The sequence below is a fragment of the Clupea harengus genome, chromosome 14 (assembly GCF_900700415.2).
Source record: "Clupea harengus chromosome 14, Ch_v2.0.2, whole genome shotgun sequence".
In the NCBI taxonomy this organism is placed as follows: Eukaryota; Metazoa; Chordata; class Actinopteri; order Clupeiformes; family Clupeidae; genus Clupea; species Clupea harengus.
This window is the reverse complement of record NC_045165.1, coordinates 15,622,094-15,649,863: the sequence shown is the minus strand read 5'-3', so window position 1 is coordinate 15,649,863 and position 27,770 is coordinate 15,622,094. Positions and strand designations below refer to the sequence as shown.

At 42.8% G+C, this 27,770-nt stretch overlaps 3 protein-coding genes across 3 annotated transcripts; 2 read left to right on the top strand and 1 right to left on the bottom strand.

Annotated features, from left to right (window-relative positions):
- The first annotated feature begins 5 nt into the window (after positions 1–5).
- Positions 6–6,496, top strand: adss1 (adenylosuccinate synthase 1). Its single transcript, XM_012836809.3, has 13 exons — positions 6–402; positions 1,466–1,568; positions 1,682–1,744; positions 1,860–1,910; positions 2,035–2,101; positions 2,334–2,441; positions 2,611–2,692; positions 2,785–2,911; positions 3,727–3,881; positions 4,506–4,630; positions 4,857–4,954; positions 5,227–5,376; positions 5,715–6,496. Exons 1-13 carry the CDS (start codon positions 217–219, stop codon positions 5,765–5,767), a joined length of 1,368 nt encoding a protein of 455 aa, XP_012692263.1. The 5' UTR covers positions 6–216; the 3' UTR covers positions 5,768–6,496.
- Positions 6,497–6,659: 163 nt separating this feature from the next.
- On the top strand, positions 6,660–9,682 carry siva1 (SIVA1, apoptosis-inducing factor). The gene is made up of 4 exons (XM_012836808.2): positions 6,660–6,912; positions 7,857–8,027; positions 8,293–8,446; positions 9,457–9,682. The coding sequence occupies exons 1-4, from the start codon at positions 6,792–6,794 to the stop codon at positions 9,503–9,505; spliced, it is 495 nt and encodes a 164-aa protein (XP_012692262.1). The 5' UTR covers positions 6,660–6,791; the 3' UTR covers positions 9,506–9,682.
- Positions 9,683–15,509: 5,827 nt separating this feature from the next.
- Positions 15,510–22,627, bottom strand: zbtb42 (zinc finger and BTB domain containing 42). The gene is made up of 3 exons (XM_031580912.2): positions 21,713–22,627; positions 20,180–21,261; positions 15,510–20,005 (listed from the first exon to the last, which is right to left on the bottom strand). The coding sequence occupies exons 1-3, from the start codon at positions 21,768–21,770 to the stop codon at positions 19,538–19,540; spliced, it is 1,608 nt and encodes a 535-aa protein (XP_031436772.1). The 5' UTR covers positions 21,771–22,627; the 3' UTR covers positions 15,510–19,537.
- Between the last annotated feature and the right edge of the window lie 5,143 nt (positions 22,628–27,770).

The window sequence follows — 27,770 nt, the reverse complement described above, 5'->3', positions numbered from 1 at the left end:
AATTCATCAGTCGATAAGAAAATATCTTTAAGTCTAACTTTATTGACTAATGTATTTACGCAACATCTTAACCAGTGAGAACGCGTCACGCCCCCATTCTTGAGGTTCTTTTGCCGACGACGTAAACCGTCTGACACCAGTTGCTGGTCAGGACAGGCTGTACGCACGTTGAACCATTCCGCACACTGCTACTTCAGCAGTCTGAAGTCTACAAAGATGTCCGGCTGGTCAGTAAACGATCATAAGAGCTACACGAATTCCCCCGCGACAGGGCAAAAGAGGATGAGGAGCGAGACTGGAAACAAAGTTACGGTGGTGCTTGGCGCGCAATGGGGAGATGAGGGCAAAGGAAAAGTGGTCGACTTATTGGCGACGGAGTCCGACATGGTTTGCAGGTGTCAGGTACTGTGCATAATTGTCAAGACTGTTTTTTGGCCCGTTGTTTAAGTTTGTTTGTAAAATGCTTGTGTGTTTGGCCTAATTTGCAGCCTGGTTATGTTATGGGTTTCCCAGAAAGCCACACATTGCTTTAATTTCATTATATTCCATCCACCCTCTTAAACTCATGCATGTTTACAACTTTGAGGGGTAGTAAATTATTATCATTAAAAAAAGAATAGGTCTAACCTTTTTCAGTCCAGTCCCACTTTGTATTGATGTGAATCATCTATACTGGGAGATTAGATTTAATCAAAATGCTTACGATGAGGTTAAGTTTGAATAAACTTGAACTTGAACTTGAACTTGAAATATAGATTGTTATCCTACAGACTACAACTAGTTCAACCTAAAGTGGTTTATTCTGATCTTGGAAAAGTATATTCATTTAGTAATAAACAAATGCATATCTGTATCTGTATTGGTTTATTCTCCTTTTATACCTGTGCGTGAGTCACAAAGACTATATACTATACAATACTCATGTGCACTCTTCCAGTATTAAATCTCTGTTACTGTCACTGTCACCCAACATGCATAAGGGTTTGTCTGTGTCCTCAGTAAATGTCAGTCTCAGGCTTCAGTCCCACCTCAGCACGGCAGGGTCACATTCCCAGGCTGTCCCGATATGTGAGAAGGCCAGATCCCCCCACGTCAGGGCAGAAGATGTAACAGACCAAAGCCAAGGCTGTTAAAATAGCTCCTTCCCCTGCAGAAGGGGCTCTGGAGCACTTGATGGGTGTAGCGTGTTCCCTTTCTGCACGAGGCATGCCAGTCACTTGGGGAAAAGGGCAAGCCTGTTTGGTACAGAGGGAGGCGAGGTATCCCTATCCCTCTCAAGTTTGCCCGGTGGCGGGCCTGAAGTCAGGCCTCAGATCATGGAGTTCAGGCTAGGGACACTTCTGAACACACAACTAGACCAGGCCCAAAATATCTGTGGGTTCTGTCTGGTCTGAAAATGTTCAACGGATTGCTCACCTGAGAATGTCATTGAGAGATTTAATTATATGTTTTTTATTAATTGCAGGGTGGTAACAATGCTGGCCACACAGTTGTAGTTGACGGTCAAGCATACGACTTCCATCTTCTCCCAAGTGGAATCATCAACTCCAAATGCACTTCCGTCATTGGTTAGTGTTGCTTCTTGACATGAGGAATTTCACTTCTCGCTTAGGTCCAAATCCACTTTACTGCTGATGTTCATCATATGTGATTTATTCCCCAAATGTTGTGTCCGGTGCAGGTAACGGCGTAGTCATCCATCTACCTGGTTTGTTTGAAGAGGGAGAAAAGAATGAGAAAAAAGGTAAAGCGAGATGCCTTACCCGCTCAAGCTAATTTATCACCCACATTCAAAGCATAGTGGTTGTGGTTTGTTCTATTTGAAATGACAGGTGTTGTGTTATTCTGTCTTTTTAAAGGTCTCAAAGGCTGGGAGAAGCGACTGGTCATCTCTGATCGTGCTCACATAGGTATACTACAAAAGGTCACATTCAAATGAATGTGTCGTGCCGTACAGGACGATGATAGATAATCCAAACATGGTTTGTGGCGCGCGATATCTTTGCCTATCTGTTTATTTGTTCTCCGCTCTAGTGTTTGACTTCCATCAGGAAGTAGATGGCATGCTGGAGGCCCAGAGACAAGAACAGGAGGGGAAGAGGTGAGGGTGGGGTACAGGCCTTGTTCCCTCTTTAACCACACACACACACACACACACACACACACACACACATACTTCACCTCATTACACAAACAAACACCTCATACACAAGCACAGTCACACACATCCAAATATGAACACATGCACAAAAAAACCACACGCACTCTTGCAGAGAATCATACAAGATTCTTGTGCAGCCAATAAAATGTAACAACGTGATTATCTTCACCAGCATCGGAACAACAAAGAAAGGTATTGGACCCGCATACACATGCAAGGCATCTCGTACTGGGCTTCGTATCTGTGACCTTTTAGCTGACTTCAAAGAGTTTTCTGCCAGGTAAGACCATTTTACTATCTCACTAATTGATTAACACGCATATCTGAATAACAGCAGAGTAGATCACTGCAATAGAATCTCCCATCTTCATTGGAGAAGCTGATCACTGGTATTTAAGGATAAAATGCACCGAAGAGATAAGCAAATATTTCGTCATTGTTGTCCCCAGATTCAAGAACCTTGTTCAGCAGTACCAGTCCATGTATCCCGGTCTTAAAGTTGATGTTGACAGCCAGTTGAAAAAGCTGAAGGTTAGTAAAGCGAAAGGTCTGAAGATAAAAATTAAAAAAAATTTAATGACGTGCTTTTAATTGTGTTTCTTGTGTTATTTTGTGTGTTTTAGGAGTATGCGGAAAGGCTTCGACCCATGGTGAAAGACGGTGTTTATTTCATGTACGAGGCACTCCATGGACCAGCAAAAAAAATCCTTGTCGAGGGGGCCAATGCTGCTCTCCTTGACATTGACTTTGGTAAGAGTGCCTCTTTAATCATTGTCATCACTACTTCCTCCTCCTCATCATCATCATCATCATCATCATCATCATTCTCAAGCATGAGAACACAAACTGCTGTACAAAACAGGTTTATTTCAAAGAACATAGCTAAAGCTCAGTTGGCCTTGGTTTTTATGTCTAGCGCAAATCAACATTTGACAATATATACATATAGGCACTATAATAATAATAATAAAAATAAACTTAATTTGTACCTTTCATGCAAAACAATGCAGCTCAAAGTGCTTAACAGCAAAGAAATTACGTGCACAAAAAAAATTACATGCACAGTGATCCACACAAAAATAGACATCAAATAATCAAATAATAGTCAAAACTGAGTGAAAATGTTCAATTTATGTTGTGAACCAGGAAAGCCTCATTTCAGTATTCCTTAGTTGAACTGGTTTCAGCCAACTTCTTAGTATTGCTAGCCAAGTTGGGGCATGGTAAGGGGAAAACATCCACTTAACTTACGGGTCAAATGAGCACACTTGTCTAGCGATGTCCCTGGATGCTGGAAATTCACACCCATCATTTCAGCCCGTCAATCAAAACTCAAAGGTCTAGGAGTGCAGGACTTTGATTGATTAATAATAAAATGGATAATTCCCTATTGTCGCAGTAAATAGTTTGTGACGCTGAGAGGAGTCGTTTCTGTGCTGTTCTACGGTTTTAAAAGTCATGGTCAGTTATGGTCTTCCTTGACGGGGGATGTGGACAGATGACATGACATTTTAACACGGAGGTATCTTTGGATTATTGATTTGACTCTTTTTCCCCCCCTTCAGGTACATATCCTTTTGTGACATCATCAAACTGCACCGTGGGAGGTGCTTGCACTGGACTTGGCATTCCTCCTGCAAATATTGGAGATGTGTTCGGAGTTTCCAAGGCCTACACCACCAGGGTGGGCATTGGGGCCTTTCCCACAGAGCAACTTAATGTGAGTCTCATTACCTGCTTTTTTCCTGCAAATCCCAAAACTAACTAGTTGTTGACTGAAATCCCAAAACTAACTAGTTGCTTATTCTGATTCTCATCCTGATATTCATTCTGAATCCAATTCCAATTAGGACTGTAATTTCAAATGTTCCTGTACAGAAACTGTGAGAGTGAGACTGTGATCCTGTGCTAGGGCTGAGTGTCGTGACAGATTCATAGTAATTGTCATGTGTAGGTTGACACAGCTTTCACAGGGCTCTTGTTGCACAGTGAATACAACATGACCTTTACACATATGAACATGTTGGCCTCACTGGATTAATCCTCTGGACCAGCTGTTAGAATGTTAAAAAACCTGATAGCTCCACCAAGGGTCACATGGGCAGCAGATAAATTTAGGGCTAGTCCTGGGGTCACAGATAGATTTACGGCCGGGTCAGAGATTGGGTTACTGTACCAAGCTCCTTGGCGCAACATATGCTGGGAATTATGAGGGGTTTGACAGCCTCAATATGCTGTCCAATCAGTAATGGAATAAGAAACGTTATTGTTTTGACTGGCTGTCACGTGATTGATTGTGCTGGAGAAAAGGATGTATTACGAATGTTATGTTCTTCCTCTACAGCCAATAGGAGAGCTGCTGCAGACGCGAGGTCATGAGGTGGGTGTGACCACAGGCAGGAAGAGGCGCTGCGGTTGGCTGGACCTGGTCATCCTGAGATATGCCCACATGATCAATGGTTTCACAGCGTGAGTGTAAAAGGACAGCTTGTCTTGGTCATCTTGTAGAGTCCCATCGTTTAAAGCAAGAAATCTTCAAACCCTCTGCTGTAAAGATGCAGTGACATAAGCTAAATGATGTAACTGGCTAAAAACATACAAACCATAATATAAGAGCATACAGTATAGCAAGTTGTCATTTTATGTGAATTAAGGCTCTTGTGTCTCTTGTCACTTTGTGTTTTTCCTTGTACAGTATTGCCCTAACTAAACTGGACATTATGGACGTTATGGATGAGATCAAAGTTGGTGTGGCTTATAAAATCAATGGAAAACGGATCCACCATTTCCCATGTAATTATGTCATTCTTAAGCTCCATTGATGTCCCTGTAATTATTTGTCCATGTTGTGTTGTACTTCTCAGTGATGGGTGTTGCCTAAGGGCAGTCGTCTTAGTGGAAATACAAAGAAATTATTTCAGGAATAAATTAGCGATTAATCAAAAGGCCACAGGATTATATTATTTGAGCGTGTGAATGCAGATCATAGTCATCCACATCATTCAAAGGGTATGATAATTGAGAGATTGTACTTAATGTCCCATTGCTTTCCCTCTTTTCCACAGCAAACATGGATGTTTTAAACAAAGTGGAGGTAGATTATGAGACCTTTCCTGGCTGGAAGTCAGACACATCAGCTGCTAGGAAATGGGCTGACCTTCCACAAAAAGCTCAGAACTACATCCGCTTTGTGGAGAACCACATTGGTGTTCCCAGTAAGTCCGAAAGCTTTTAAGTTAATATCCACACACTATAATGCTTTTAAGTCAGTATCTGCACACTTGTTAATCTTGTTTACTGACTAAATAAAGTTAACAATAATTAATTCATAGTATTATTGAAGCATGGAGGAGGATAATCTTTAACCTTATGGAAAAACAAATATAAAGCCAAAAAAGCAAAAGTCCGGGTACATGGGAAAGTTTAAAGGTGCAGGGCAAAACATTGAGATATTAAAACGAAAATCCCATTGTTGTTTTGATTGGAAAAATCTTGTAAATGATTACATCTTGTTCGTGCAACAACATTCATCCCTCTTCTCTCTCCCCTACAGTTAAGTGGGTTGGCGTTGGACCGTCCAGAGAGTGCATGATCCAGATGTTCTAGAATGCCTCTGCATCATTAAGATGTTCTGGAATGACTCAGCGTCATCTATAGGTTCTCAAGTTCCTAAGAATATCACTGAGATGGAGGCAGACCCATCTCAGAAGTGTCTCCTCACAAGTCCCATCTGCCATCTCCATCTTAATACCAGACGGAATTAACCGTTATACACACCTACATTTACTTTATTGGCTGTCCTTTCACCTTAAACCGTTTCCAGTGGGCATGACATATTTATGACCTCATCAGAGTTATGGAAGCATCAACGCTGAAATGGCTGATCTTCTGATCTTCTGTCTGAAGTTTTACAGAAGGCAATGTTTTACTCTGACACATAGTTGTTGTGGCACCAGTTTCTTGTGAATCACATTGCTTGTTTGAACTATAAATATGTGTGGGACTAAGACAGTTATGAGTTAGTTTCATGTGACTGGGAAAAAACATCTTTTTTTCATAGACAGTCACTTTTAATGAGGCATTATCTTGGCATTAAAGTGTCAAAACAAGAAGTATCTCTTACACCCTTACTGTCACTTTGTATTTTGTGTTGGGGAAGTTTGGTTTTACTCATAGTTGGAAAAGGCAATTAAACAAGACAGTTTCCTTTCTACATGCATGAATTATGCTTAACAGGAATGTTTTATGCTGTTGATATTTGTTGTTGTTGTTATTAATTTGGTGTCATTTGGATAAGAGATTTTGGCTTTGCAATAAATCTAAATACATTGTGGAGTGTTGATGTAATTGTACAACCACAAGAGGGACAAATTATCTCGATTTTAGGTGACTATACTCAGCTTTCACTCCAAACCAGTAGGTGGAGGGCATTCGATCAGAGCAAAAACAGGAAGCGAAGAAGGGACACGTGATAAAGAGAGTCTGGCCAATGTTCAACTTGTTCAAAATCGAAGAAGGGTCTGGGTGATTTCCCGCGAGACCGTGTTCCGTTTACCTTTTCCTTTTGCTTAAGCGCTTATTTGCGGTTTCACAGGCCAGCAACAACAAAACTATTTTCTACTCTCTAGATATGCCTAAGAGACCCTGTCCGTTTACGGAGACATTCTCCTCACAGTATAAAATCCATGTTAGTCAAAAGGAATTGAGCAATCAAGGAGTGAATGGAAACAAGTACCGACAAGAAATATACGGTAGGTTTGTTGATACTCCTGAATTATTCTTTTTTTTTTAACTCAACAGTAAAACAAGGGGGGCGGGGGAGGTGTTAGTTAGTTAGTTGAATAGTTTTATGACCGAAGAAGTGTCCACAGGTTTGGGCCAACAATAGCTCGTTGGGCAGAACTCGAAGTTAACTAGCTACCGTAGCTGCCGATCAAACTTTTAGCCAGCTCCTACCAAGCTATCCTATCTAACTTGATATGTTACATTTTCGAGTCTGTGTTTCACTTGGTCTGACTTGTTACCTGTTGTCATTTATTTTGATGAGTTATTGCAAGTGACCTAGCTACAGTTTCGACGCAAATTACGACACAGTTGAAAGGCAGACAAGGAGTAGATAATAACACATTTATATAGCGCTTTTCAAAGTTCTCAAAGACGCCGATAGATACTCAAATATAGATGTCGAACAACCGGTGTTGGTTAACATTAGTTAGCTAATGGCATAATGTGAAGATGACCGTGGACGTTTGCTTTTCGAACTTGGTGGCGCACATGCTATGCTATGTGTTTAGCTTGGACAGTGATAAATTTGGTTAAAGGTGGTTGTTCAGAGCGAATCAACAAGCCTTGGAGTCGATACGGAAACGACGTTTCAGTCCGTTAATGTTCAGTCATGCAGTTTTTCTCCTCCCATGGCCACAACACAACGGAGCTCCTCGTTCATTTATCACGTTGTGATTCCTGAAGTATGAAGGGGTATGGGTGACATTTGTAGTTTGGTATAACCTGACCTGACCTAACCTTCAGTTTACAGTATTAAGAGGAGACTCAAGGGTAAAGATCCACCTTTGATAGACATATTTAAGATTTTACTTAACTTTTGTTTAGAAGTTGCTTCAGTTGTAATCAATCTGATTTGAATTTGGTTAGGATGATTTTATTTACTGTTCAGTGTTACCATTTTGCCCTCTAGAAAAGACCAAAAACTTGCTTTTTAATGGGACTAAAGCTGTTGTGGGAAGACTATGGGATGTGGCCATGGATGAAAAGCCAGCAGAGACTACTATGCCAAACCACGCACTCCTCAAAGGACAGACTTTGATTGGATTCGATGGCAAGCTCAAAAAGACAACAGCTGCTACAGGTAATACCTCTATGGTCTGAGGATTCTTGACCAGTTTCAGAATGGATACCCACTACTGTGTGAAACTCCATTTGAATCAATAGTGTTTTATTTCACTACTTGCATCAAACCATGATTTTGATCATTTGTTGTGTCTTGTAGGGCTGTTTCTAACTGTGTGTGTGTGTGTGTGTGTGTGTGTGTGTGTGTGTGTGTGTGTGTGTGTGTGTGTGTGTGTGTGTGTGTGTGTGTGTGTGTGTGTGTGTGTGTGTGTGTGTTCCCTCAGGTGGCGTGGCGGCTCCGGCAGGCTGCTGTGTGTGCCTGAAGGCTGGTTCGTCTAGAAAGCCCTGCCCCCAGTGTGAACGTCTGGTCTGCTCCTCCTGCACCCAGCAGTGCATCAGCTGCTCCAGCCTGTGCTGCACCTTCTGTATTACCATAGAGTAAGTACCACAAACACACACACACACACACAAAATGTCTGCATTAACATGGAGTAAGTACCACACAGACACACACACACACAATGTCTGCATTACTCTAGAGTAAGTACCACACACACAATGGGCCATATTTTAACGGTGGAAATGGCTTATTCCACCTGGGCGAGTTGTCCAAACTCCAGCGATAAATGAAACTTTCCACCCAAGGCATAGCTTTTGGATATAGGTGTGGCAACCATCTTCTGACAGGGAATATTTGAATGCTCCAATCACAAATCACTGCCCAAGTCTGGTTTATCTATCTGGCCAAAAATACCACGTTCCTTTTACTGAGGCGCAAGTTCTACACACACACACAGACTGACATCTGCATAAGCATAGAGTAAGTACGGCTTTCACATATAATGTCCACATTGCCATTGACTAACAACTGTCCATACTTTACACTCCACATATCCTTACCTTACTATATTGGACTATTCCTGGAAGACTCAATGTATTTGAAGATACATTTGGCTGTTTTTAATGTATTGTTCTACGTTCTGGGGGTTCCCCAAGGAATGTGCAGTCTTAACCGCTGTCCTGAAGGGGGAGCTGTAGGTTGCGCTTTAGTTGGTTTTGCTCTGCTTTAGGCGCTTTGAGTGCTCTGTAGTAGAAGCCTGCAGGGAAAAAAAATCAATCCTGCCCAGACCTTACTCTATAGGGTAGACTTGCTTTACCTGCAACATGGGTATTTCGTCACACACTAATTGCAGTTGTTAGAATTTTCGTGGCTATTCTAGGAATAATGCTGATAACATTATGACAAAGTATGATTTCAGTTGTTCGGATAAGTACCTTTCTTACCTCCTTCTGATGGACTCAAACTTAGTAATGGTTTGTGTAATTCGACCTCTGTCCTCTCTTAATGTACTTGACAAGGTGAAGACCATTACTGTGATCCAGAACTATACAGCTGAAACACTAAAGACATACTGTTGTCTAAAACATTGCCTCTTATCTCTCTACAGTTACACTGATCGGTATGACAAGGCTTATTGCTGTAGCTGTTTGTCGTAATTGGAAGACTGGCCACGACTAAGAAGCGAACTAAATGACTTGAACTGTTTTTAAACTGTATTGATGCATTAAAAATCAAGTGGCAATTTGATAATATTTTATATGCATGTTTTACTGCAATTATTCCATATGAATGTGTACATTTGTGTTTTTCCTCTAATAAAGTATTTAAAGCAATGGTTGTGTGTGTCAGTGAGCTGTACATCCATTGTGAAAGTAGTCCTGAATCTTTTCAATCACTAGGGGAAGTGGAAAACATTCAACCTTTTATTTCCAACTAGCTGTAATGGTTGTTTGCGCCTTTTTAATAATAGTATCATACATTTATATCCCCCTTTTTTTCCCTCCGCTTTTTACTTGTGTCCTATTGTGTATGAGGTGTGTGTGTACTTACAGGACAAGACATTAAAACACTGAACGTTGCGTGTGCAGATCTATATATCTATTCAATAAATTCTTTATGAAATGCACATGTTGTGGTTGTCCTCTGTTACATGACTACCCTTGTGGTATGGAGGACATCAACTGCAAGTTTTGCTTCGGTTTACCTTTTAACATATTTAACAATAGATCCATGAATAACATGCACCTGTTTTTATAAACGTACAGTATCTGTTAGTGTATGCAATGTGTCAGTGAAATTGTAGAGCTTGCGGTTGTGGAGCTTAAGCTGCCAGAAATAATTAATTGCTGTATTGCATGAATGTAAATGTATACATTTCTTTACAAGTGCATGGAAACTTCAGGTGGAGGTGCTCCTCTGGAGGGAGGAGGCCTGAATGGAGATGGCAGAAGCACATGGATTTAGATTGGAGCTGGTACTATTGGTGGTGTAACACAAACCCGTTTACAAAGGTCCTTGGTGTCTGTGTCTTGAGAAGTGGAAGATGTAATTTTCTCTTGTTTGATTCCAAAATTTGAACTTCGTAAAAATTCACTAAACAAAAGTGAAACTCGCTTGTAATCTCTATTTTTAGAGCATTTACACATTCCATGTTATAAAGTGCTTCAAAACAGTCATCAGGGTTTTAAAAAACAATCTAGTGGTGCACTGATAGAGATATTAATTTAGTCCATTACACCAGCAAACCAGGATCAACATGCTGCCTCTGTAAAATGATGAAGTGGCATTAATTTGGCATTAAACAACATCCATATTTTACTTTCTTGTGAATTCCCTTATCTGTCGCTCACACACATGCACCACACTGACCTTTTGTTCTGGCTTCCTCTTTTTAGTGCTTGCACACTGCGTGAACTGGGTGAATGGCATCAGCCAATTACTAATTATATTAATCCATGCTATGCCGGCCAGTGGAGATATATATATTCAAGATATATATATATTTTTTTTGTGCAGAAATAATCACCATTTGTATCTTAAAATCCATTCTCCTAAAATAAATGTAAAAAAGGAAATGGCTACTGATGGCCTATCCTGGCACTGAATTCTGTCCAAGGTAGCTGATTGTGGGGCTGATTTGACCCATATCAGGTTCTGGTCCGGTAGATGGGTGCCAGATCAGTGCAGTGTCTGTCCTGCTGTCTAAGATGATTAGGACCACTGTCCATGCCAGACTTCCACCAAAAGAGGGCAGCACTGGCCCAAAATCCTAAACTAATGATCAATTAACTTGGGAACACCATGGAAATATGGTAAATTAGATAATGACCGAATCGTCCATGTGAGCTTTCACACTGAAGGTAATGCATCTCTGATTACTTGTTTTTTTCTTGTAAAATTTCTGAAGGCACAACCAAACCTTCCCAGTTCAGTCTAGGTTTAAAAAAAGCAAACAAAATCTGATATCTAATGCATTTCTAATCTAATTTAAAACCTAATGTCATATTGCAGATGTTCAAAGCTGGTAAAAAAAGAAAAGATGATTGTGCATCAGGGTGGCAGCCCTTGACAACAGTTGGGCCACCCGTTCATGATCTGCTCGGCCAGTTGTGACCGGTCTGCGGGGAGTTCGCCGCAGTTGGTATCTGAGAGGCGACGCTTGATTTCTGGCTGAGTGAGCAAGCAGCTGCCGTTGATGGTGGGGAGGCGTCCGTGTGTCCCAGGCAGCCTGTTTTAAATAATGGTCCTACATTAGAGCGATCCTGTTGGGCCTCACACACTGGAGCTTGGCCAGGGCATGGCGGGCGGTGCGAAGGCTGCATCTCCTGAACTATCAGCTATCACTGTGCTTGGGTGAATTATCAGCTGCTAATGAGAGTTTAAGTGTTGTTTAAACTTTCACTGTCTGAGACTGGTGTGAAGGTGCAAGGTGGATCTCTTTGCATGACTTGAGATGGCAAGTCTGGTGTTGAAACACACGTCTGTTGTGTTGGGCGATCTTGGATGGGTTAGAGTCTGAGTGGTTCTCTGTCGAGCTCCATCCTTGAAGTCATCTTAGAGGGACGTTGATTTGAATGGTGAAGTGTTGAAGCAATTCTTCTTTAAATGGCACCATGCAGCTGTTGTGGTTTTTTCATCCCGAGCCCCCGAGCCCTGGCGATTTACTGAAAAAGGTCATGTTCACACTTCCAGGCCAGGGTCCTCCTCCCTCTCCCAGTCTACTCCCCCCTCCCTCTTCCCAGGGGCACATGCCAGGGCCTGCTTTGGGGTGGGCCTGCTGGCGGCCTGGCTGCTGGACCGACTTAAGACCAGGCGTGTGGCTTTGTCTCGCTCCCTTTCTTGTAAGGACCAGCTGTGCCTGGAGAAAGAGAGAGAGTGACTGTGACTGTGTGTGTATATGTGTGTGTGTGTGTGTGTGTGTGTGTGTGTGTGTGTGTGTGTGTGTGTGTGTGAGAGAGAGAGACTGTGTGTGTGTGTATATTACTGTGTGTGTGTGTGTGTGTGTGTGTGTGTGTGTGTGAGAGTGTGTGTGTGTGTGTGACTGTGTGTGTGTTTGAATAGGAGAGGGAAAGAGCGTCTTTCTCAGTGATGCTGCTGCTATAAATATGAGTTAGCTGGGGTGAGTAAGTGACAGCTGTGCACTGGACCAAGGACACTCCAGCGCCAGCGACTCGGACGCTCTAGGAGGGCACAAAAAAAGACAAGGCAACCACAGCCTAACACTGAGGGAACAACCACACTACTCAGTATTGTTTTAAATACTGTTGAACCATTTATATCACAGTGGATATCCCGGGCAGGTGGATGACTATAGCATAGGTGGCAAAAGTGTGTAAACACCTGTTGTGTCTTTTCTTCACAGGGCACTTTTATTGAACGAGAGTTAAGACCCACGAGACCCATGGTGTTGTGTGTTCCTATTGGGCATCCACCATAGGAGTTTATCTCATCCTGTGGAACCATTTGTGGATGTGAAATGACATTCGACCCTATGATAGAGGATACAAGAACGCACTTTCATCAGTTCTGTGGACCACAGTTCAACATTTCTAGAGCCAGCATATTAACATTGTGGTTATAACTGCTGGAGCATTTGCAGTAGAAAGCAATTTCTTACTGTATTTGATTCCCTGGGTCCTGCTAAATTGAGTTTATGTACTGTTTGAAAATCTCTACCATAGTCGATTACCAGTTTGGATGGGTATTCAGGACTTTAAGTTCAACATCTTGTCCAGAACTTCCTCTGTAATGAATCTTGCAGATGGAACACAATAAGAAAGTAATGACTCCAAACAGGAGGCCATATCTCGGCAATGTTTTTGTAAATTGGCACTAAGCTTGGCACCTTAATCTGTCAACATGCCCTGATGATGCTGAAGAATGTTTGCTTAATGCATGGTGCAAGGGATGCTATGACTTGACAAGGGTGACATGGCTTCACAGAAGTGGTTGGGGAAGTTGTTTCTCTATGTTAAATGTTTTGTTATATCCATAAAGAAAATCTGCTTCCATTCATAGTTTGGAACCAGATGTTCAATCTACAACAAGATTGATCCAGGTTCTGTTAACCTGATTATTATTTTTCTCTTTTTTATTTGGACAAATAACAATGCAGCTAAACAGAATAGTAACTGATCACTTGACATGCATGTGCTTTTTGTAAGTGCTTTGGAAACTGGTTTGTGTTTTGGCATGGTCCCCTTGAGGCAGTGGTCCTGTTTCCTTGAAACAAAAAGGAATATTTCTGATGACATCCAGGGTTAAGCTTCCCTGTTTGTTCCTTTTTTCACCCCTAAGAATGTGTATGAAAGCTACTGTGTGTGTGTGTGTGTGTGTGTGTGTGTGTGTGTGTGTGTGTGTGTGTGTGTGTATGCACGTCTGTGTGTGCGCTACGAGCACCTCTCATTTTCAAGTGTGACCACCTGTCTTTTGTTGGCAAATAAATAAATAAATAAGTAAACATGGCCGAGCACCAGCTGTCTCGGGTGCCGTGAGCAGAGGTCAAGGGCTCCCACCGCTGGCCTTGGGAGGTGAAGACATGCAAGTTTCCACTTCACTTCTTCTCCAAAGTCTTCCTATTATCCGGGGACTGCATGCAAATATCAAACCGTACAAAAACACCCCCCCCCCCCCCCCTACACACACACACACACAACCACACCCTGCAGGGAAAAATAGCTTCTAAATGGAAATGAAGTCAAGCATCTGTAAAGGTATCCTCACTTTCGTGTGACCATTCAGTTCTTACAAATTTACCAGAAGTAGAGAAGATATGTGAATACCCTAGACATGCTGTCACTCTGTCACTAATGGTATTGTCACTTTTTACACACATACATATTTACGCCACCCCTGTTTCCTCACTCTGCTTTTAAGGTTGCCTCCCCAGCCAATGGTCATCACAAACCCATTTTTACATAGACACTTGAAATACTTATGATCTGATTGATTGATTGATTGATTGATTGATTGACACTCTTTTCCTATTGTGTTCTCTTATGGTGATCAATAGGCAAAATCCATACAAGCTTGTTTTTTTGCCTGTTTGTGATCACACAGCGTGCAAACTCTGTCATGCATAGTGTATGGGGACATAAGGTGTGAGGTGTGCTGATACAAGACCACCCACATAAACAGAAACATGATACATGATATGCCTTATGTATTGCTCAAACATTTTTACTTCCCTTTCCCTTCACCAAAAGCATTGCTGGCCTATGACCACTGTTGCTAAAAGAGAGGGGTTCAGAGTTGATCCTCTCTCCATCATCTTATGATGGCCACAGCATGAAGCTTTTGGGAGCATGAAGCTTTTGGGAGCCGCAGCCCGGATCTGTTTGAGGGAGAACTGTTTGGAACAGCGGTGAGAACCTTATGTGTTCCGTCATCTTTTATTCCTGTTGTTCTGGCATGCCGGGCTGTGTCGCCGCGTTGTCTGTTTGTGCCCCAAAAGTGGTATCTGGTTTGCTTGGAGGGGGTTGGGTCAGGGGGGGCTGTTGGATGCGGACAATGGGGACAACTAAAGTACTACCCCCGGATCCCAAACACAATGGAGTCCGTAGGACCAGGCAGAGGCTGGGGTTTTTGGGGCGGGGGGCTGCTGCCTTGTCCTGGGCTCTGCTGCGGGTGAGGGTGAACTGTGTGGGGGAAGGGGGTGGGAACTGCACAGGCGAGCAGCTGGATTTCTTTTAGATGTTCAGGGTGGGGGGAATAATTATAATTTTGCTCTGTAGAATGACCAGGGAATTGGCTCAGATTCCAAATTAGACACGCATTTTTCTGTTTTTTTGTTTGTTTGCCTTTTTAATACAAATGACTGCTTAGTAACACACCCTTTTAACTACAGCTAGTGGGAGTCGGGTATTAGATGTTAACTAATAGAGTTTTCAAAAGTTCCAATGTTGAAATTCTGATCGACTGACTCACATTTTCCCCCCCACATTTAGCTGTAAACCCTTTTGCATCACCTGAGCCTGAGACTGTGTTTTCTCTACCAATGCTACAGATTTCATGTAAGTGAAATTTGTTAAACTAATACATGTATATTATATAAATACAAATGGATGTAAATAAATAAATACATAATGAATGAATTCAAAATAAATAACATGAAACATGATGATATATATTTTGTCTTTGTAATGAAACACACACAAAGAGTCACAGAAAATTATCTTTTAATGTATTCACATTCTAAATAAAAGACCTAAATCGAGATTGTCACATCTTCACAGCACACACACACACACACAGGCACACATCAAAAGAGCTAACAAAAAAGCACACAAAATTCCAGATCATCAAAATCTAACAAGTGTCAAATCAAGGAGATTGTCTTCTATGGTTTCTAAAGCACTATCACTGAAGCATTTGATTCCTATAAAATATACCTTTATTAAAAAATTATATTAAATCTAATGGCACTTCTACAAAGTCTATGAAAAAAGTTCTGTATTTAGTAGTATCTTTCATTTTACAAGTCAAAATTGTGAGATACAGTAAAATTTTGCACAAGGAATCAATAAATATTTTTGATTATACACAATTTCACAGTCTGAACCTGTAGTACATTTTCAGAGTCACACATCCATGCAGTCGAAAGAGGAGGTCTTTCCTCCAAACCTAAACGTCAATGTCTCGTATTCACCACGTCCGGCACCTAGTAAGCGCGCACAAGTAATGCACTTCCAGAACCACAGGACTTTCAATGCATAACGTTCACTCTTGTGATTATGTTCATGCTGGTGTTTCTCTTAAAACCCAACCCATACACAAAGCGAATGAGAAGGAATAGTGACCAAATTATGGTCGCTGCAGTGGTTTGTAATATTGTCACTTTTTACCTCAGCAATTTGAAGCGACAGCCATCAGTTAGGACTTTTGGGGCTATTAACCACTATAAACAGTATGTATGTGTACGGTCTTTGACATTGAAGAACCACAGAGGGCTTTCGATAGGGTTGGGTGAATATATTGTCTACCTTGTGTCAACAAGGCATGAATGCGGTCAAATGATTCTGGAAATATAAATAGAATTGCATTCGTTTTGCACAAAAAGGAGAAATAGCACTGTGTAGTAATTTCCACCACTTCAGAATAGCAAAATGCATACATCAAGACGACGGTGGTTACAATCTCTCGACAAGAGCTGCATGAAATGATGTCTCATTTTGAGTTAAACAAACTACATTCCTCCATGTTCGGATTCGATACATATACAGTGACATTCATTTGAAATCAAGAGATTGTTCTGACCAGAAAAACAACACGCACACCTGAAATGGCAAGACATTAACCGGTTCATTCAAAGCACAAAAATGTTGATGGTGGTGGTTGAAGGGTATCCTTTTTTTTCATTCTCTGCATACAAACTGTACCAAATACTTCAGTATTACAACAAAGCCAAATCACAATGTTTGAACCGATCCTTAAGTGTACTAACACATAAAAGAAAAAAAATACAATTCTGCAGAGGCTCTTGTGAAAGTACATGTGCAACAAAAAAAATGGATGTGGTTGTGCAATCCTGTCTGTGTGAATAGGGAACAACAACAGAAACAAACGGTGCTCTCTCTTTTGCATTAGTCCTTTCCTTCTGCGCTGACATGCGCTATGCACCTGCATAAATTCTCCCTCCATACATTACTCACATACCAGCATAATGGTTAATACAAAAAAAAAAGTGCAATGCGAGACTCGATTCTGCTTCAGTATAGAGCTAGAGTGGGGGAAGACACACAATCCTCCAGGGTTAAATCCCCGGGACAGGAGATGAACAGTAGAGCGAACAGAAGTTCAATTCGTTTGATTTCTTTCCTGCGGGTGCTCTCGGTGGAACATTGGAGTGTTAGCACCAAAGAAAACACCATGTCCTTCACACAAAGGCAAAATAAGTAGTTCAGAGAGCTGCACGCCACTCTGCGCAGCTCATCAACCAAATCAAGGCATAAACGAGAGAGGACCTCTCAAGAAGGACAAACAAATCTGAGTAAAAAAAAAAACCTTAGACTTAAAGGATTGCAAAAAGGTCATTTTGAGAGGCATCTTTTTTTTTTCTCAACTCAGCTTGTGTCCGACACATACAAAAAATTATTTTGATAAATAAAATACATATTTACATTAAATATACAAATAGTTAGAAATAGCAGCCTACATAGAATCAGTGTCAAAACTACAGTATGTCTGCTCAAAACAAGTGCTTCTCAGTATCTTGTGAGAAAAAAATTCATTTAAGATAGCTTCAGGTTTTTTTTTTTTTTAACATTGGAGACAAATGTTACAGAATCTCACTTTGTGAACATAAACAGTAACTACACCTGCGATATAAGGTTGAAATGACCCCAGTTAACAACCGAAACAGTACCAGCAAAAGAAAGCAGCCCTCTAAAAACTTCAAGAATTAAATGGATAATAAAACCCTGAACCAAAAAAAAAGAAAACACTAATAAATAACCCTAATCAAGTTTTCTCAGGAGAGATGAAATCATACAGAAGTTGGATTTTTAGTGCTACCTGCTTTCATGCCGATCCATACAGTATATGCTATGTCCGAATCAAGTAGAAACCAGATTTTAAAAAGAAAAGCGAACAACCTTCTAAGAGTTTAAACACCAAAGACCCAGTCAGTCAAATTATTGACTGCAATCACTTTCAGCTTCCTGCCTGATCTTGTTTCACATTCACCCACTACACAAAAGGGATGAAGAGACAGAAAGAAAGAGGGAGTGATTGAAAGAAAAACAAAAGAAAACAGCAAAAAAAAAGTCTGACCCATTCAGTAGGATAAGTGAGATGCCACTGAGAGTTAACCCATCTGAACTGACAGTCTTGTCCTGTGAGATGTCCTCATCTACAGTACAGTGCAGTACAGTACAGCACTTCACAGGCAAGCTTGGGGTCTTGCAACACTTTACTCATCTGTGTGTCCATCAGCGACACACCCAATCCATCTTGGTCACAGTACAGACCACACTGTCCTGGGCTCCACCCTGTCATCTACGGCTACACTAGAACGGACCTGGGCCGAATGGGGCCCAGATGCATGCCACGGGTGACAGCCGTCTCCTCTCTGTCCATTACAGTAGAACGCAAAGTAAAACTTCCATGATGGTCTGGAGGAGAGCTCAAGTGGACATGGAGAGTTGATTGTTGCCATGTTTTACTTGACAAAACCTGACAAATATTTCTCTCCAAGTCTTCCACTTCACCTCCAACAGATGTTCAGTCGGCTGCAGTGGATGTCAATACAGCGCGTCTAAGAGACAAATCTTTCAAAGAGCTGTCAGGGTGACATGACAGTCCTGATAAATACCCTTCCATCTTAAACAACCTCTGCGCCTCTTCCAGTAGATATGTACAAAAACAAAGAAATCTGGTCCTGGTGCAAATACAGTTACTATCATATAAATAACAGAATCCTTTTATGATGTCCTAACAAAAGCCTGTAAAAAATGGACACATCCCAACATTCTAACGAACAAAACAAATACTCCGTAGTCGTCAAACTTCCTATACTTTTAGCTGTCTAAAGTATAAAGCAGGTCTATTGTTGAGGGATCCTAGGCTTGGACTCGTGTAAAGATTGAGAGTGTAGGCTGGCCAAAACAAAAATAAAAGTTCTGCTGCTCTGAAAAAAGGTTGCATCAATTGCTCAGTAGCTCAGAGTGTGTTTATATATACAAAACTGATTTAAACAAGTTCAGGAGGCCCACACTGCTCATGGGAGGGCATCCAGTCCTCCAGCACTTTTGTTCATTCAGCATAAAGAGGTGACACGTATATTTCATGAGTCAGGAGCCATAAGTCTCTTCACTACCTTAATTGTCTATTATTTCAACCATGCAGACGCCCAGGCGAACAGAGAGAGAGATTAACACCGTAGGCAACCACTAATTAAACACACTTATGTGCATTTGAAATTAGCAAAGCCTCGCTGAGCAGTAATGCAAAAGGATGCCCCTCAGTGCATCAAATTAGGGTACATTTTGAGGTGCAGCAACAGCAGGAGATTCAAAGAGACCTGTACTAGTAGTCTCTAGTAGTCTAGAGTGTATACAAAGACAGTTTTTGTCTTGATATTGTCATGGCACAAGTGCTATTTGTTTTCTGTTTGTTTTGTTTGGGTGTGTGTGTGTGTGTGTGTGTGTGTGTTTTTCTATTGTGTTGATCGGTTTTAGACTCCTCCGTATCTAGCCGATGGCAAGGGTTTTGACAAGGCCGCAGTGGAACTTGCGGATGTGGCGGTAGAGGTCCCCGGACTGCGTGAAGCGCCGCTCGCACCACTTGCACGCGTGGGGCTTCTCGCGCGTGTGCACCACAGCGTGGCGGCTCAAGTTGTGCGAGTACTGGAAGCTCTTGCCACACGTGCCGCAGGTGTAGGGCTTCTCGCCGGAGTGCGTGCGCTCGTGCCGCTTGAGCGTGTACATGCAGGAGAAGGTCTTGCCGCAGAGTGAGCAGGTGGGCACGGAGCCGTCGGGCGAGAGCTTGGAGCGCATGCCGTCCTTCTCGCGGAAGTGCGAGCTCAGGTGCAGCTGCAATATGTGCGGGCTGGGGAAGACTTTGCTGCACAGTGGGCACACACACACCTGCTGGCCCGGGGGCAGCAGGACCCCGCTGGACGTGGAGATGTCCGAGGACGCCAGGTCGTCCTCTTCCTCCTCCTCGCTGTCCCCCAGCAGCCTCCGTCCTCCTCCTCCTCCTACCACCAGGCTGACCCCCACTCCCCTCCCCCCTCCCTCGCTCTCTGTCTCTCTGCCTCTCGCCTGGCCCCGCTCTCCCCCTCCTCCTCCTCCTCCTCCTCCTCCTCCTGCCCCCACCAGCAGACCCTCAGCCCCCTCCCCCTCCATCAGTCCCTCCTCTGGGGATAGCAGGGTGGCGTTGGAGCCGTTGTTGCTCGGGAAGAGGGCAGCGAACCCTGTCACCACCGCGCTCCTGGCGCTATTCCCAAAGCGCTGGCTCTCCGGGCTCGTCGGCTCACTGTCCCCCTGCTCTGACAGCAAGTCTTGTTCGTCTTTAACAAGTGGCTCAGTGCCCTGCTGCTGGCTGTCGAGGGCCAGCTGTCCCGAGACGTGGGAGGGGTGGAAGGCGTCTCGGCAGGCCGGCAGAGGCTTGAAAGACAAATCCAGAGCGCAGTCCATGTCATCCGACGCCCGGGACCTCTGGGAGGGCGCACCCGCGGAACCACTGACATCAGCTTTTGTTTTTCCAGCTGTTTGGACGCAGGGCTCGGCCTCGGCTGACACATAATTGACACCTACAAGGTCCGGGGACCTGGCGGGGTGACCGTTCGCCTTCTGCCTGCCCGCCGCGGCGGACCTATCACAATCTGTGACAGCCAGCCGGCCCTCGCTGCTGTCCATGTCACAGTCGTCAGCCGGAGGGGCCCTCGGGGCAGGCTGCTGTGGCGTCTGCCGCCGCACGGCCGCCTGTTTGTTGTTGCTGCCGTGCTGCATCTCCCCATCGGAGGAGCTCTCCCTGTCCAGACAGCCCAGTGCCATCCCCATCCCCTCTCCCAGCCGCTCATCCAGCGTTGACAGGTCCTTGTCTTTCAGCTTGCCTTTGCACACTTTTACTATGTCGTACATGTGGAGGTAGCTGGCAGCGGCCAAGACATCCTCCACCGGCAGGGCGTTGAACTCGAGCTTCCCCTCATACATAAATTCAAGGAGCAGGCTGAAAGCTGGGGCCGTCACAATGTCACTGTTCAGATGCACAACGTCCCTTTTGTCCAGCTGGTCCCTGTAGAAGAGGTGGAAATACATGCTGCAGGAGGCCAGCACGGCTCTGTGCGCTTTGAAACGCGCCTCGCCGACGAGAACAGTGCAGTCACAGAGGAAACCTTGGTGACGCTGCTGGCTCAGGCACTGCAGCAACTGGCGGCTATGGTCTGGGAACTCCATTCTTCCTTCATAACCTGACGGACAAAACAGGAAAAACTGGATATTAAATAAACGCTGGGAGGCCAGTCAGAGTGCAACGGGGGTAGTGAGCAATGCAGACGATTTTACAAGGCCACACAATGGACCTAATTAAAAAGTAGAACAAAAATGACAATTTTACAGTTAGCTTTTCAAAAAAACTTTCTGCCTTTAAATACATCGTATGTAATACGGGATAATGACGTAGTAACCGGTAGAAGACCACATGGTTTCTTTCATTAAAAACTAATACTATACGCATCTTAAAAACTAATAAGATGCGAATGGGAAGCAAGATCGCAACACTTCTGTAAATTAAAGACAAGCAATGTTCTTCACAATGGATCAGAAGTCACAACAAAGTCTTTAAAAGATGTGAAATGTTTCACACTAAGTCAGAAAGTAGCAAACTCTTATAATACACCGCCACCGTCCGAACGTAGTTACCTTCCTCTTCGTGTTGCAACAGTCCGATTAGTTGATCGCTACTTTTTGCGCTTCCCATGGAATTGCATAAAGGACGAGGCGAGTGCAAGCAGTCGTATACACGCTACCACACGGACAAAAAAGGTTCGCTATTCAACTCTTCGTGTTCATCGGACATTAATGAGAGATCGTTCATTTATCAGGCTCGCACGCACACAGAGTTCACATAAACGCCCGACAAAAACGCAGGCTCTCCGATCTCCAGCTCTTGCCCATCGAGCAAGGTTAGGGAAAAGGCAGGCGAGTGAGTAAACTGGTGCCCTGTTTGCTAATTACACTGCAAGCTGTGGAGTCAGCTGCTCTGACATCACCGCAGTGGAAACGCTACCTCCAGCTGTGCTCCCCTTTACGCCATATGTTACTTCAAATCTAGAGATTAGACGCCACAACTTGTTTCAGAGTTCCACCGAAGTAATGCCTCTCTTTTGTTTGCGTATGTCACACAATACAAACTTTAAGAATATTCGAGCAGCTAGTTATTCTGCGACACGAATCCAACCACATTGTCCATTACAAATAGGCTACACGCTCCGACTCGATACTTTTGCGTAAACTAGTTTAAAGATTATGAGATGATGAGGGGGAAGCAAGAAAACAGGCAAACGCTACATAGTAAAACCTACAATCAATTCAGATCGGTGTTTTCACTTTTAAAAAACTTATCGGTTTCATAGGCCAGTACAGAGATATTTAATCATACGCAAAGAATTAGCTTGAGAGCGAAAACAAAACTACAGAAGCAGGGACTGAACAGAGCGACCGCAGTAGCGACAACAAGGCTGCACACACTCATGAACCGGAGCTTATAAGAACCTTAAACAGCAAAGGAACTCTAACTGTCGCTGACCGCGACAACTGCAGTGTGCGGAGGTAGCGAAGGTATCCCAACTTTCAGCCCCTGCGTTTCTCGACGTTTGGACGCAATACTTACACAGAAATGCCAAGCCACACTAGTCCTCTATTGGCTCCGTCGTCCTCTCATGATGTGTTGCCAGATGTTGGCGTCTCCCTTCGTTTATTGAGCACAGTTCGACCCTGGCAGTAGGCAGGCAGCACTGGGTACTGTGTCAAGCAGGTTGTTAATGGTCCAGTCTCGCGATAACGCCGAGCACAATTGTACTGTACTACTGCATCAACTCACACTGTGGCAGTAGCTGTGTTCACTTACAAGTTGCATACACCACATCAAAACATCTGACCAATCTCGGCCAACCCTTCGTGCCGATTGGGTAAAAAGTTTAAATGTGTTGTTAGGTGTTTCTGGTTGAATAATTTAGAAAAGTTTAACTAAAAACGTAAAAAAGTATTAAATCAAATGAAATGGCTGTACATTGCGCATTTCCATTCCATATTTCTTGGGATTAAATCATTGATGACGATCTTCTGTGTCTTAAAAAAACACACACACACACACACACCAAGATACAGGTGTCTCGATCAGCAACAAAGCGAGTTTGACTCGAATTGAGATGAAAGCAACTCTTTTCTTTCATAATGGGTGACATCACCTGTTCAGTGCCTTGGCCCCCATCCCACCACTCCCTCCATGAATGTTAGTCACTTTAGGCCAGCTGAGGTAGGCTACTGCCCACACAACAAAACAATAGGGACCACTACAAAAACACATCAAACAAACTCTACCCATACCACTCCTTAATATCTAATTTAGAGCTATACATTGGTTTTAATGAGAACAAAATTTATAAATATTTTTTCTCATGGCGCAGTATTTCATGAAAGCCTTCTGCAGCCATTGCATACTTCCCTTTCAGCTTATTTAAGAGTATAATTAGTGGTCTTTTCTCAGACACTTCCCCCTCTCTTTTAATGCTCTTTGTTGTGGAGACTGATGTGTTTCACGTCTGGGGGGCGGAGAGGGAGGCAGGAGGGACCTGGTAACAGGCTGAAGACTAATCCCAAGCCGGGGCAGAATGCCCTGGCACCGAAGTATCCATCGCGCCCCCCAGGCCATTGTTCCTTCTCCGCAGTCCCCCACCAACTTCTGGAGCTGTTCCCTTACATATTAAGGAGCTGTTTATCATATAGAGCAGTCCGCCATATTCATAGACAGGATTTGAGACACTGTCAGAGAGACAGAGAAAGAGAGAGAGAGAGAGAGAGCGACAGAGACAGAGAGACAGAAGACAGAGAGTTGTGATTGCGAGTTGCTCCTGATGATCGCCAGTTGCTTAGCAGAAATGTGCAGCTCCACAGCAGGTGTGGTAAGTCATCCACAACCAGAGTTTGAATTTGAAATCCCTTTGTGGAATGTAGAGTCACGAAAGACATATTCAAACACATTTGGTGTTTTATAAACTCCTTGGTTTTTATTTATTTACAAATCACCGGATTCTGGCACTGAATATTTATATTTATTTAGACAAACCAGAGGACAAAGACCATGCAGTGAGGAAGGATCTAAACAGTTGTTTTAGAAAAGGAGACATATACCACTCGTTGGTGGAATAATACAGATGTTGAAGTCATGGAGCATTGCCTGTAAACACATATCAATTCCTAAGCTATTTTGAGGACACCCTGGCTAAGACCTCTAATTGTTAGAGCTGTGTAGACCCAGAGGAGACAAGGGAGCTGTGGGTTGCAGCTGCCATGGTTGTTGCTCTCTGCAACTGCTTGGGTCACCTTTGCCCCGGGCTCCAGCTGTCGCTGGCTTTGAAAGGGCCATTTGCGGCTCCTCTTTGCCCCTGGAGACGCACATGAGGCTGGGTAGAGTGACGGGTGCATGGGGTCTGGCTCTGGTCGTATGGGCCCTTCGGTTATGCGAGACTCTTATCCAGTTGTGGGTATTTTTCTCTTCCATTTTTAGTTCGCTGTTGACATTAAATCTATAATTGCTGTGGCATCCTCCCCCAATCTTTGTCCTAATGATCCTTAGGATAGCAGCACAACAGCAGCAGACACAATTTGTTTAACTGATGTTCTCTTGTTTTAAGAATTTTTTTTACCTTTCCTCTATAACATCAGTGTCATCCACTCATTAAACAGTACTGAGCATGAACACGCAGTATTTGAAATCATGCATAAATGACTAATTAACAAACAAGAAAATATCTGATGACTAATCACATCTTACTCTTCACTCTCACTGATTAGTGTTTTCCTTTCACATTACTTCAAGCGTCACAAAAATGGCTAAATAATCGCACACTAACGCTTTAAAAAGCATCAACTATCCCCATAGTGTTTTTTCATGAAGACAAAGAGGTATTTGTAAACGCAAAGCACTAATATTGTCACAAGTGAAGATGGTGCTCTCAGTGCCTGCTGGATATGGAAGTATAGCGTTAGTGCAGTGAATGAGAACCAGGACATGGGCCTCTGGGCTTCTCTGGACTTCTCTGGACTGGGTGGAAGAGGGCGACGGCACTGGTGGGGTGTGTGTTTATGGGTTAGACAAAGCAGTTGTTGTGTGCCCTGGGACTTGGGCTCCCGAGAGAGCCTCTGTATGCTGATGACTGCAAGAGGTTCTCACAGGACACAGAGAGAGAGAGAGAGAGGGAGAGAGAGAGAGAGAGAGAGAGAGAGAGAGAGAGAGAGGGAGAGAGAGAGAGAAAGAGATGGAAACAGAGCTTCCTGGAGGTTCATTCTCATTCTTTCTCTCTCTCTTTCTTTCTCTCTCTCTCTCTCTCTTTCTCTCTGCGCTCATCAATGGGTACTCCCCCCTCTGACCCGCTCTTTACTCAAACAGACAAAGGCCTCGCATTCCTCCGCAGCCTTCCAGGCCAGCCAGGCCAGGCTTCCTCCATGTCATTCATTACTTCAGGGTGCCTCTATCTCTCCCTCCCTCCCTCCATCTCTCTCTCTCTCTCTCCTCTCTCTCTCTCTCTCCCACAAGCTGCTTATAAACACTGGATGTGTGTCTGCTCGTTAGGATTCAAATGTTGATTGTTCAATGTAGATTTTTTTCCCTCCCCTCTTTCCGGTGGTTTTCTCAATCACTATTTGCATAGAATGAATTGAGGTGAATGACAAACGTGAGGCACAATGGTAAAAAGGACACCAAGCAGCTGTTTAACGATAGATGTGATCTCATTTTAAAGACGTCACAGTCCATCAGTGATGTAAATGCATCTCTTGCTTTTATGAATCATGCAAATATTTTCGAGGAGGTAGAAGTTTATATGATCTTATATTAATTACAGTTTTTTAAAACTGCTTACACACAACATTTGTTAAACGTCACATGATTTCTCAAACCTGTCACTCAAAGAGCTAAACTCCACACCAAATCTGCAAAACTATAAGGTAATGCTCAGCCTTTAACTCAGTTTTCAGTTGTGCAATACTTTGGTCCACAGTGTTTCGGAAAACTGAAGAAAAATTGATTTGTGTGTTTGTATATATTCATTGTACTCTGACTGTTTTTGTCAAATTGCTCTATGAATTGCACTGTAACACCAACTTTCTCATCAAAAGTTGGGGGTGTTTTAGATTTATCACACTAGTGTGTATTTACTGATCCAAAAAGTTTAACCATATGAATAGATGAATTTGCCATTTGACACAAAAATTAGATTTTGAAAAGGGATAATTGAATTTTAAATTTTGCAGGAGTGGACTTTGCAGTTTTGTGAATTGTGTGTAGTGTTTTGAAAAAATTAGACTAAGTTTCAGAACATGTGTGTAAGCAGTTGTAAAAAACTGTATTTAGTTTTGTTCCTGAATATATATCTAGAAGGCTCTTAATTACAGTTGGTTTTAACTGCTTACACACACATTTTTTACATGTCACACATTTTTAAACCTGTCACTCAAAGAGCAAAACCCCACACCACATCTGCAAAACTAAAAGATAATTCTCTAAGTTTTCAAAAAAGCATTACACACAGCAATCAGACCACTTGTGTGCCTTTCTAAAGCATCGCCCTGTGAAATGCAAGACACATAGTATAAACCAGTTCCAAAGGTGGATATTGGCTGTGATGTTGATGTGTTGCTGTGACAAGGCCAAAACAGGAGGCTGGGTATGGTCATACAGTCTCTTTTTATGCATCATGCACAAAGGAACAACTTTTTACACTTCTTACGTACTAAACAATATTGCGATGTGTTTCCTTACAGAACACTTTAAAATACTGTTTTGGTAATGCACGTTTAAAAGCACTCTGAATGGCCTTTTTGTCGACTATTTGTATTTGTTATATTCTAGCACTGAAAGGGCAAATGGTGCACTGGCTATGTGCAATGCTTCAGTCCACAGTGTTTTGGAAAACTGAAAAAAAATTACTGCTATTACTGAAAGTACTGTATTTCTGTGTTTATATATTCCATCTGTTGTGAGTAATCTTCCCAGATTGCTCTGTGAAGGGCACTGTTACACCATCACGTCTAAAGGCAGAAGTCTAACAAAGACAGGAGTGTTTTAGATTGATCACACTAGTGTGTATGTACTGATCCAAAAAGTGTAACCATATGAATAGCTGTCTTTGCCATTTGACACAAAAATCTGATTTTGTAAAAGGGATTATTGAGTTTTGAATGCTGTGTGTCATTTTGCATGAGCCATGAGGTGTTCTGCAAATTGGTTAAAAGGTTTCTTTCAATTGATGCCCTCAGTGTAAAAGTTCTAAATTGAACCTTTCAACATAGTAAAGAGCAAAACCTTTCTTCTCAAATTTCTTCTTTAAAACTCTAATCCATTTTTTTTTCAAAGGAAGGAATTTACCCTAATTTACTATAGAAATCTTATATTCGGATAACAAAACCTTACAGAAACAATTGGCAATTGGTTCACACCCAAAAATGTACCTACATCTCCTGTCAGGTCTCTCGGGGTCAAATACACTGAAAGTGAAATGAGAAAGTGTGATGGAGGTAGAGTAATGAGAGTAACTACAAAAGAGCACACAGGTCTGATGGAAGCAGAGTAATGAGAGTAACTACAAAAGAGCACACAGGTCTGATGGATGCAGAGTAAGGAGAGATACTACAAAAGAGCACACAGGTCTGATGGAGGCGTTTATTATGGCCTGAAGAGCCCAGACTGCTGACCAATGGG

Coding starts and splice junctions, on each gene's coding strand:
- adss1 (XM_012836809.3), top strand. CDS start 217: ATGTCCGGCTGGTCAGTAAACGATCATAAGAGCTACACGAATTCCCCC. Junction 2,102..2,333: donor CAAGAACAGGAGGGGAAGAG/GTGAGGGTGGGG, acceptor TATCTTCACCAG/CATCGGAACAACAAAGAAAG. Junction 5,377..5,714: donor GAACCACATTGGTGTTCCCA/GTAAGTCCGAAA, acceptor TCTCCCCTACAG/TTAAGTGGGTTGGCGTTGGA.
- siva1 (XM_012836808.2), top strand. CDS start 6,792: ATGCCTAAGAGACCCTGTCCGTTTACGGAGACATTCTCCTCACAGTAT. Junction 6,913..7,856: donor GTACCGACAAGAAATATACG/GTAGGTTTGTTG, acceptor TTTGCCCTCTAG/AAAAGACCAAAAACTTGCTT. Junction 8,028..8,292: donor AAAGACAACAGCTGCTACAG/GTAATACCTCTA, acceptor GTGTTCCCTCAG/GTGGCGTGGCGGCTCCGGCA.
- zbtb42 (XM_031580912.2), bottom strand. CDS start 21,770: ATGGGAAGCGCAAAAAGTAGCGATCAACTAATCGGACTGTTGCAACAC. Junction 21,262..21,712: donor GTTGCAACACGAAGAGGAAG/GTAACTACGTTC, acceptor TTTGTCCGTCAG/GTTATGAAGGAAGAATGGAG. Junction 20,006..20,179: donor GACTGATGGAGGGGGAGGGG/GCTGAGGGTCTG, acceptor GACAGCGAGGAG/GAGGAAGAGGACGACCTGGC.